General features: G+C 36.2%; 1 protein-coding gene across 1 annotated transcript; it reads right to left on the bottom strand.

Annotated features, from left to right (window-relative positions):
• Positions 1–40: 40 nt before the first annotated feature.
• Positions 41–7938, bottom strand: LOC129809320 (homocysteine-responsive endoplasmic reticulum-resident ubiquitin-like domain member 2 protein; the record flags this gene model as incomplete). Its single annotated transcript, XM_055859136.1, is given in 2 exon segments — positions 41–640; positions 7680–7938. Coding segments are annotated over 2 exon segments (859 nt in total), but the record flags the coding sequence as incomplete, so codon positions are not given.
• Positions 7939–10947: the final 3009 nt, after the last annotated feature.

Below are 10947 nucleotides of genomic sequence, written 5' to 3'. Positions count from 1 at the left end.
TGGTTGTCGTGCTTCAGCCACTGCAGCATTGCGTGCCGCATTGTTGTTGTTGTTCCCCTCTGCCGGCGCCAAATTCCGGAAAAAACCCGTGTGATAGAGGTAGATGAGAATTCCAATCGCCACGACAATTAGGCACCTCGTTGGTGATGAATAGAAATACACAAGAGTTATGAGTACAAACAGTCGACTCAGGGCATAGAAAATATCCAGCCAATCTCGCTGTTCCGGACCCTCATCGCGCACTAAATTCGGAAAACGCGGCTGTGGCGGATTCGGCTCTGCCGCCGCTTGAGCCTCAGCTGGAGCCGCCTGGACTTCAACATTGGCCACTGGATCAGCCACCGCCGGAGTGCCCTGCTGAAAATAACTGGGCACCTGCGGCGGCTGATACATTCCCTGCACTCCCGGACGTGACATCAGGCTCATATACTGATTCATGTAGTCCACATAGGCCTGCTGCAGCCACTGATGGTACGCCAGATGCTGTGCCGCTGTAAAATGCCCCATATTTTGCTGCGGTTGCGGTATCTCCCCAAATTGAGCCCCATTGCCATTGTTCGGTCGTGTCGCCGAAGCACCTCCTGACCCACTGCCTTCTGTCCTATTTCCCACTTGGTCTCCGCTCAATGGACGTCGTTGTCTACAACGACAGCAATAAAAAAAAAAACAAGGCTCAATACAATCAGCCTTTATCGCAAAAACCTACGCAAAACAATGACCAAACACAGATATCAATCTTTTCATGTTCTAAGATTATTTACAATCTATTTAATCTTTCAATTGTTGCGGAAAAACACTGAGAAGTGTATTTAAAGAAAACTCAATTTAAAAAACAAACTTGCAAATGTGGCAAGTATTCGTACTGTACTCCCAAATTTGAGCGGCGTTTTTAATGTTTCCTCCTATTCATAAACGGTTTGGACCGATTTATGAATTTACTGAATTTCGGTTTTATACACGGTTTATAACTATTTGGAAGCGGTTCAGATTTGTGGAAAATAGATAGATAGATAGATAAATTTATTCATCAACAATGCTTTTCGAAGTACAGTTTCGTTTCACTGAGATCCCGTGCAATTCTTAGCGTCCACCGCCGTCTTAGCGTTGGTGACCAACCTCCAGAGCAAAACGGTGGAAAAGCTCTTTCTCAGGTTGTATATGCCAGTCATGTAAAAACATGTTTGAACTTTTTTCTTTTCTGAATACACAAAATTCCAAGGTAAAAGAGAAAAAATAAAACAGAAGATCTTGCTCCGTTGAAACTGCACTGCTTTGCAGCATTGTGAGAGGTTAAAAATAGCTAGCTCTTACTGAGCTGTAAGCCATTTGGAAAAAAAAACGCAGAGAAAAAACAAAAAAAAAATATTGCCTATGAAAAAAAAGAAAATGCATCAGGGAGGCTCCGCTCCACGACCATCCCACCAGACCCGCAAGTAGATGGTCCCAGGAACGACCTGCCCACCTTCAGTTTTGCAGATCCACACTTTACAATTTAACCTTTCACGGGGAGAGAGACCTCGGTGAAGCCGAGGAAGAGAGACCCCAGAGAGGATTTGCGGGTGAAGGTAGAGAACTTCATCTTAAGTTCAACAGATCGAACCCGTTAGCTGAAGGCTTGAAAAAAAAAAAAACATTCCAAACAGATCACCCCCAGCTGGCCCAGAAAAGGAGATCGCAGTTGCAAAATAAGTTATCTCCCCGAAACAGAAGTCAGCTTGCAGAATAGAGAAAGAATTAACAAATAATAATGCATATCAAGAAAAAATATTCATACAACAAAAAAGTTTAAAAAAAAAAAAAACTAGGGTTCCCCAGGCAAATAAATAAATAAAGATTGTCCAGACCGCTGTTACTACCTCCAAGTAAATAAAGGAACGCGAGGCAAAAAAAAAAAAAGAACACCATGTTATAGATAAAACGTTAAAAAGTTTGTAATAATTCAGAACAGCCCTCCATTTGTGACAGGATTCGGTGTATTAAGACAGTAAGGAGAAGAGAAAATCAGACAAAAAACAAAGAAAAAAAAAAAGCAAGACAACAATAATCGACTTGAAGGAATCCAGATGAAGCCGCAAAGGGCATGAGATTAGGAGTACAAGTCCACAATATCAAGATCTCGTAAATCCATTAGAACAGATCTCAACTCAGAATTTGTGAAAGACACTCTACCATGAAGAAGGATCAATGAGTTAATCAGTCTAGGGGCACAGTACGCGTAACAGTGCTTAAAGATCTCCTTTCTGGGCCTAGGTACACAGTAGACCTCCCGGGAGCGCACATTACGAATTCGAGAAACATCATGCGGCCTGATAATCCTCTCTCCGCAGCTATTAAAGAAAAGCTTCGTAGTTCTGTACGCATAGAGGGCCCTCAGGGACATAATCTTCCAACATCTAAACAGCGGAGCAGCGCTCTCAAATCTACTTTTAAAAGACATTATTCGCATAACAATCCGCTGAGCGGCGCTTAGCTTCCCAAGATGTGTGGAGTAAGCACAACCCCAAAAAGGTATTCCATACTGCAGTCTAGACTGAATCATAGCAAAGTAAAACGATGCAACCACCGGACGGGGACAGGATTCCCTCAGTCTAAAGCAATATCTCATGCATAGCCTCAAATGATCATGCAGACTATCGATGTGGAATCTCCAGCTCAAAGCCTGATCCATCACAATCCCCAAATACTTAAACTCAGAGACCCTCTCCAGATCAAAACAGCCAGGCTCGCAGCCACCGCTTAAACTAGCGTCGACCCCACAATTCGCGGAATGCAATCGAAGCGGAGAAACCACAGGAGATCCTCTCAAGGAAAATACCATAAACTTAGACTTCGGACTTAGAAGCATACCGTGGAAATCAAACCACAGCTTCAGTGCAGCCAAGTCCGCACTCATATCCACCACGAGAGTCTCAACTGAAGGCCCAGTATACGTAATGGCCAAGTCGTCCGGATAGGCCGTTGGCACACCTCTTAAACCAACCCCATGAATGTCATTCACATATATTAAAAATAAAATGGGACCCAAGACAGATCCCTGCGGAACACCAGTTTCAAGTCGCTGAAAACTACTAAACACTGAACCAATCCTCACACATTGCTGTCTATTAGAAAGGTAGGAATTACACCAATCAAGCGCTACACCCCTAACACCAATAGAATGAAGCTTCCTGAGCAAAAGCCCATGATTGACTGTATCGAAAGCCTTGCAGATGTCCAGGAAAAGAGCAGAGACCCTCCTATCCTCATTCAGATTACTAGAGACTCTTTCAAGGAAAGCTTCCAGAGCCTGCTCACACCCCACCCCCTCCCTGAAACCAAACTGAAAGTCCGCAAGAATTTTATACTTGGTCAGAAAACTCACAAGTTGAACCTTCATCAGCCTCTCAAACAGTTTGGAGAAGATTGAGAGAAGCGAAATCGGACGATAATTCTCCACCGACGATTTATCACCCTTCTTAAATATTGGAACTATCACAGCTCTCTTCAGCACATCAGGAAAAATCCCAGTTTGGAAGGACAGATTGACAAGATGGCTCAAAATATCGATAATATTCCATGCAACCCTCCTTAAAACTGTGCAGTTGATACCATCGAATCCGCAAGAAGAGTGCGGCCGCAATAAGAAAATCTCCCGATATACATTCATGGCCGTAATTGGAGAGACGAATAGAGAATCCACATTGTACGAATCAATCCTATACTCACTAACTGGAGACTCAATTTGCGATGCAATTCTGCGCGGAACATTGACAAAATATCTGTTGAATTCCTCCGCGACGTCCTTTGGATCCGTTAGAGGACAATCATCACTATCGCGAACAGAGTCAATATTTTCTACATTTCCAGTTCGCCCTGTTAGTTCATTAACAGTACTCCAGACTTTCCTCATGTTACCCTGGGCCTCATCCAGCTTATTCTTATAATAAGAATTTTTGCTCCTCTCTATCTCCCTCCTCACATCACACGACAATCTTCTTGCATATGCCGCCAGCCTCCCACACTCTGGCTTTCGTTTACTCAGTCTCAGAATTCTGTTCTTTCTTCTTATCAGTCCACAAAGTTGGACAGTAATCCATGGCTGTCTAGGGACGTCAGACCCAATAGAGGGAGACAAAGTAGAAGACTGATCCATCAAACTCAAAAAAACTTCTAGAAATAAGTCGAAAGCTCTTGATGCATTAGGCTCTTCGAAGACGGCCTGCCATGTTTCCCCTCTAAGCCTACCATTAAAGTCCTCATAATTGATCCTCCTCCTATTGCAACTCCTATCAGACGCCCGTGAATCAGAACCTCTACCCTCCAATTTAAGGAAAAGAAGAGAATGATCAGTAACATTCAAATGCAAAATTTCAGCCTCAAACGATATATGCTGTCTGCGGCTACGCGCCCAAATATGGTCAATACACGTTGCACTGTGCCTAGAAATTCTAGTTGGATCGTTGATTAAACTTTCAAAACCGTAGCTAGACATAAATTCCAAGACCTTTCCAACAATTCCAAACTTGCTTCAATCGGTTGAGAAATACGCTAACTATAGCTGTTTTACGTTTGACCTTAAAACACTATTATTGACAATGATTCAAAAGGCGTTTTCTGTTTATTAAATTAACTGGTTTACAACCGATTTAAAGCCATTTATAAATCACTTAAACAATTATCGGAAATACCGTAATAAATTATATATTTTGTAAAAATGTATTACCGGTTCATAAAACGATCCATTACCGATACATAAATTATTGGACCTACAGTAGACTCTCTCTCAATCGGGAATATGGGGCAAAATGTCATCCGGTTTAGTGATAGAATTGAGCGTCAAAGCCTTTGTAAATTAAATTAAACGTGAAAATTGTCAACAAAATTTTCCGCCCGATTTAAAAAGAGCCGATTGAGTGAGAGTCTACTGTATTTCAGACTTATCAGAGATCCCAAAACTTTGTAATACATCCATATTCAACCTTAATTGGTTGTGAATTACACTTTCTGCGGCTTATTTAACCTTTGATCTTGAGAAACCCTTTTTAAAAATATTTAAAGGTCATTTTCATATTTACTTAGACAATTTCTAATATATTTAATATTTCGGAAATTGTTTCATTTAAAAGTATTTTTTCGAGGCCACAAGATTGTAAGTGCAGTAAAATTGAACACCACAGACACACGTTGAAGTTGGAGCAAAAAAAAGTAATTTCATCGTGGAAGACAGATTTTAATGACGCAATTCAAGTAAATTTTCAGCAAGTCATAAATTACTAACAAAAGCTGATGAAGAAAAACTATTTATGATAAAAAAACAATAACAAGATTATAAGGAAACGCAGATAAAACATGACAATGTGTTTTGTAGTATTTACCAAGTTTGAGACAAAAATATTTAAAATTTTATTACGTGGAAGAGACTGGGGCAAAAAGTCACAAATCGAAAAATTCAAAATTCAACATCTGCCAAGATAAAAAAAAAGATAGCGGCTCAAAATTTTTCTATAGATAGCCTCTCTAGACCTTCTTCAATGTCGTAAGTTTCTTAGAATTCGAACAACGAATTTAGAAAATAAAAAATATCGAAATTTTTAGCCCCATTTTCGAAATATTTTCCTTGCAGAAGATATCTATTATTACCTACTTATTTTCTAAAATTGATGCAGTGGTGAATATTTTCTAAATAATTTGGATTTTTGAATACGAATCCACTATATATATTTTAGAATTTCACAAAAGTTCTTTTCTCCATAAATCCTTTTATTAAAAATGGCCACTTGGGGTAAAAAGTAACAAAAGCTATAGAGCAAAAAGTAACAAAAAAGCGAAGCAATTTCTGATGTCTCTCGGCGAAAAGAAACGTCATTATCATGTCTCGCCGCTTGTTGTTTGCATTGGTCAAACGATTTGCAGTCTTTTGTGTGTTTTTTTTTTTCTAAAATAGCTTGAAAAGCGGTTTTCTCGTTTTCGCACTTTACTCGCAGAGAAAACGGTGTTTTACAAAGGTGTAGTAGATGAATAAATTTTCTATGAAAATATGTCCTCTATGTATTTTTTCAAATTTACGGAAGCCCGTAATGAAGCGAATCAAAATATGATAATACCCAATGTCTGGTACTATTTGCCCCAGCATTTTTGAGAATAGTCACAAAATTACCTTTTAGAAATCGGCTCGATAAACGTATTTCCTTACAAAATAGAGGAAAATTACTTTCACAAAGTTGTAGAGAGGTAAATTTTTTATAAAACTGCGTTAATTAGAAATTTTTGAAGCGCTCGAGTAGCTTGTAAAAAAATAAAATATCCATTTTGTTTCTTTTTGCCACAGTCTCCCCTATAGTATCTAAGTTACGAATTCGAGCATTTTACAAAGCCTGCGGGATGCTTTTCCACCCATTTTGTTAATTTAATAAATTAATGAACCAGTAGATAACTAAAGAAAAAAACCTTTATAAAAAGATCTCAATTTTGTAAGTTCAAGCGGTTCAGATGGAACGCTTTGTCATCTCTTTATATAATATGAAATTTTAGTATTCTAAGATAATTTTAGGAAAATTTTGACGTAAATTTGAAACAGTTTAAATCGGTTATGAACCGACGAACATCTAAATTAATCCTTTAACGACGAGACACTTTCTACGGACTGAAAATCAACAATAAAAATTAAACTGAGAAACATAATGAATGATAAGTCTTACACCTAACCTTGAAAAGTCCAACAGAGTCTGATTCGGTGTATTTTGTGCCTCTATGGACGATAGGGACAAAAATAGCCCAAAAATTTAAGTAATTTTTCTGACAATACCAATGAATAATTTTTTTTTTTATTGCAAAAAGGGTTTTGCTTAAAAAAAATTGGAAGTATAAAAAATATATAAAATCAATTATGAATTTGAGAATTTAAAAATTCACCATTTTTGAGCTTAAATACTTACTGCATAGCAAATAGCTAGAGACTTGCAAAAAATATTCTAGATTCCTTAAACCTTCTACTTTACAATTATGTACAACCATGAGAAAAAAATAACTTTAGGTAGTCAGGAAAAAATATTTTCTTTATGGGACACCCGTGTTCCAATCATCCTTAAAGGGTTAAGAAATTAGAAAGACACTTGGGAAAATTTGGACACTTCTACGTCAAAACAATTCGAAATTAACTATTTTTTGGGAATATCATTAAAGTCACGAGTTCAAGTGTTTCTTTTTTTTTTTGCAAAAAACACACATTTGTTTCAATTAATATTATATATGTGAGATTATTTTATATTGATGTTATGTACTTTGAATTTTAAATAAAACAAAACAAAATGACAATTAATAAGAATAATATTGTGCTTTCTCTGTAGATTAAGTTACTTGATGTTATCGTCATATAAACGACGAATCAAATCTTGAGCCAATCACAAAATTGCATGTGGCTCATGAGCTGATGAAATAAAATTTATCCAGTCGAAAACTCTTTAAAAACTTTCAAAGAAAATGTTATGGAAAAATAAAATGCACGTTTATGATAAGTCACCTTCACTGTTAGATTAATAAATTGTAACCTTTAATTAGAATTTTAATGAGCTTAACCTCTGAGATAAACCCAATTGATCTGTTTGTTAATAATCTCACTTTCTAGGACAAAATAAATCTTATTGCTGTGTCACGGAAATAAAATATTTAATTTAAAATTAAACATTTAATGATAAACTCACCTTAATCCTTCGCTGTCCATTGCAGTACGGATGTCGTGATTGGATGTTTTCTTGGTACCTTCTGCACTTCCTGAAGCACTGTCTCGCGGATTCATCTTCGGGGTGAACACAAGGTGTACTGTGTGAGTCTCCTGGCCCTCATACTGTCTCAGGATATCCTTGAGGACGACTGTGTCGTGCAGCAACTGGCCCGAGTAGATCAACTTCTGCTCCTCCGTACTCTGAAGAAAGCCAACACACAAAATACTCCTCAATCTCTCTCAAAACTCTCAATTTTCCCCACACAAAAATTCCTATCGTTATCAACTATACATTTTTCTTCAGACCGTACGATCTGGAGAGCAAAAAAAACCCAAACCATCACTGTATGAGTGTGATTTTGATAACAAAGTATTATCATCTCACTTATAACTTTTCCGCGATACATGTTTTCTTCGAATGTCGCAAAATAAGGGTCAACCCAAAATTAATTTATTTCCACGTTAATTGCCAAAAAAAAAGTTGATTCTCAAAGTAAATTAAATAGAAATTCTTGTCGTTTTTTATTCCGTCTCTGTTTAATCAAGTTTATTTTTTTTTAGTTTTTCAGAGAGCTCAAAATTGTGTTGAAACAAACTTCTTCCACACAGTAAATATTTAAACACATGTTTAAATATTTTATAGGACAATCTCGATATTCTTTTGTTTTTGAGAACTATTTGTTTATTTATTGCTGTGCGCCATGTTCCATAAATCTTCAAAGAATTATGCAAGATTTCCGGATTTTCCAATACCCTTTTACCTTTTTACCATCTATAATTCAATGTAGCAAATGTTAACTTTATCTTACTTGTGTTCTTATCACGATTTTATTTCGTCTTGATTTTAGTCTATTCAATTTCTACAATTTGCACTTGTCACCAAATACAAGCAAAACTTTTTTCTTTACTTTTTGATACACAATTGATCATAATTTCAATTCTATTAAATGAATTTTAATCCTAATGCCTTCGGCACACCTTTTAGATCGGTAAAATTTCAAAATATAAAAATTCGCATCCTGTTCTTTCTCAAAATAATTGCATAGGGGAAGTGTGCCAAATTTCGGCCAGCTTCTAATTTCGGCCACTTTGAGTGTAATTTCGGCCATGGAAATAAATTAAAGAAAATTATGTATGTAATCTTCGAATAGTCAATGAATTCATCTTCCTTTTAAATATTTATTCATTTTAGGATGTATTAACACAAAGACCGTTAAATTTTAGGTATAATTTGAATTTAAATTGCGTTGTACACTCGACTCTTCGTTATCCGGCTGACCTGGAGACAAAATGACATTTTGGTTTTTTTTAATCTGGTCAACGTTTTTCATATTTTCTGCTGTGGGAATTTGTTTTCTGTCGAAAAACAACAGAATTTTCTTTGTGGTGTGTTTATGTTTCATTTTCTAGCACGATTGTGTGTCAAAAACTTTGATACATTAATTCACTCAGGACAAACTGCATTCTTCGTAAAAAAAATCCTTTTGAATACAACAACCGCCAGCGTTTGGCGGCTGTCACCCGGATAACGAAGTGCCGGATAACGAAGAGCCGTGTGTAAAACCTCAATGTGAAAAGAGTCTTACAAAAAATGTGACAGATCGATTGTGTTTCTAGCAGTCTTCCGATTTGTGGTGAAGTGCAGGTTTTCTTTCGGTGTTTTTCATGAAAATTGATTAGTTTTTATTAGAGATTGTTTTTGTTTATGTTAATAGTGAATCAATCTTTAAATTTCAGATAAAATTTCCCAGCTGGATCCTGTATTTCGCGTAAAAAAAGTATATACTTTGTGAGCGTCTCTCCGGTGAGGTAGTGTTGCCTATTCCGGCAACATCTTTTGCTTTCCTAAATTTCTTATTCATTTTACTTTTTTTTCAACTTCTGAGTCCAGAGAAAAAAAAAACATTCAGGAAGCGCAAATTTCTACGGTAATCTGCGCGTAAATTTGAGAAGCTACTCTTCAGGTCTTTAGGACAAATTACACGGAAGATCTCTGGGCTTATGGGTTATATAAACGTATTAAACTAAATATTAAACTCGTTCCGTTTGACGTTTTGAAATTTTCTATCCATTGCGTCACAAAAGGTGGTCAGAAAAAAGGTGGCCGGAATTTCATTCAAAGTGGCCGGAATACTGCAATGTCCATATGGAATAGCAATGTCCATATTATTAGTAATATTTCAATATTTTATGAAGTGATTTAAAGAAAACAAAGATGATAAACTAGTTTTCAAGGTTCCACACAACCTTCCCGGAAAGGAAGTAACAGAAATATCAATATGGTGACTTCGGTGCTTATATGCAACTATGCGGATATTTGGCATACTTACCCTAAGTCTATCCTACTCTTTCGGTCTCAAAATTGGACTGAACTAAATTTAATCTATTAAAATAAATCTGATGTGATGTTCAAAAAAAGAAGAAGAGTGCGAAAGAGTAGGATAACTATATGCAAAATCTTAAAGAAAGAAAGCGATATAAATTTTGACTATGAAATTTTCCTGATCTAAAAGATGTGCCAGCGCCATAAAAGATACAAATAAAAGGTCTTTGATTCTTTAATAATTTAATCGATTATTGTGATATTTATGCCCAGCGCATAATTTGTTTGTAAACATGTTTTCAAAATTTTCTATATGTGTGAGCGAGATAACTAGATCTCTATCTCATTCTCTCTCATATAAATGTCAAGAACATGTTTGCAAAACAACAGTAGAACACTTTATTTTACATGTTTTTCTCGATCTTGTAGAAAATTTCTAAGATCCAGATATCGAAGTATACAAACAAAAATCTAGAACTCATGGAAATATTAACAAAAAAAAGTTCTTTTGTTAAAACACGTTTCGTTTGACCTTAGAGATAAGAGATAAAAAGTTAAATTCGAGCAGACAAAGAAAAAGTCATCTGTACATCACTTATCTTATTTTAAAATTTATTTGTTTTTTGTCTTTTTTAATAAAAATATAGCTCTGTCATAAGAGTTGAGTACCTAATGCTCGATTATTATTTGATTTTTTAAGCTTCAACACTAAAAGGCTTGTTGGCTATCTATCTATCTATCAATTCAATTACCCCTCATTATCTCTTTCCCTGCTTCAATTTGCGTACCAAAGGATTAAAGATATCCCTTAGCAGTGGTTTCATAAAGGTTTCGGATGTTTTTATGAATTTTTATCCAGAAGTTAAATCAAAACAAATGTCAACGAGATGTTCATATTAAAAACTGGGCTTTTTTGAGAGCTTTT

Source organism: Phlebotomus papatasi, unplaced genomic scaffold, assembly GCF_024763615.1.
Source record: "Phlebotomus papatasi isolate M1 unplaced genomic scaffold, Ppap_2.1 HiC_scaffold_594, whole genome shotgun sequence".
In the NCBI taxonomy this organism is placed as follows: Eukaryota; Metazoa; Arthropoda; class Insecta; order Diptera; family Psychodidae; genus Phlebotomus; species Phlebotomus papatasi.
Note: the sequence above shows the minus strand (reverse complement) of the source record. Positions and strands in the feature narration are given on the sequence as shown.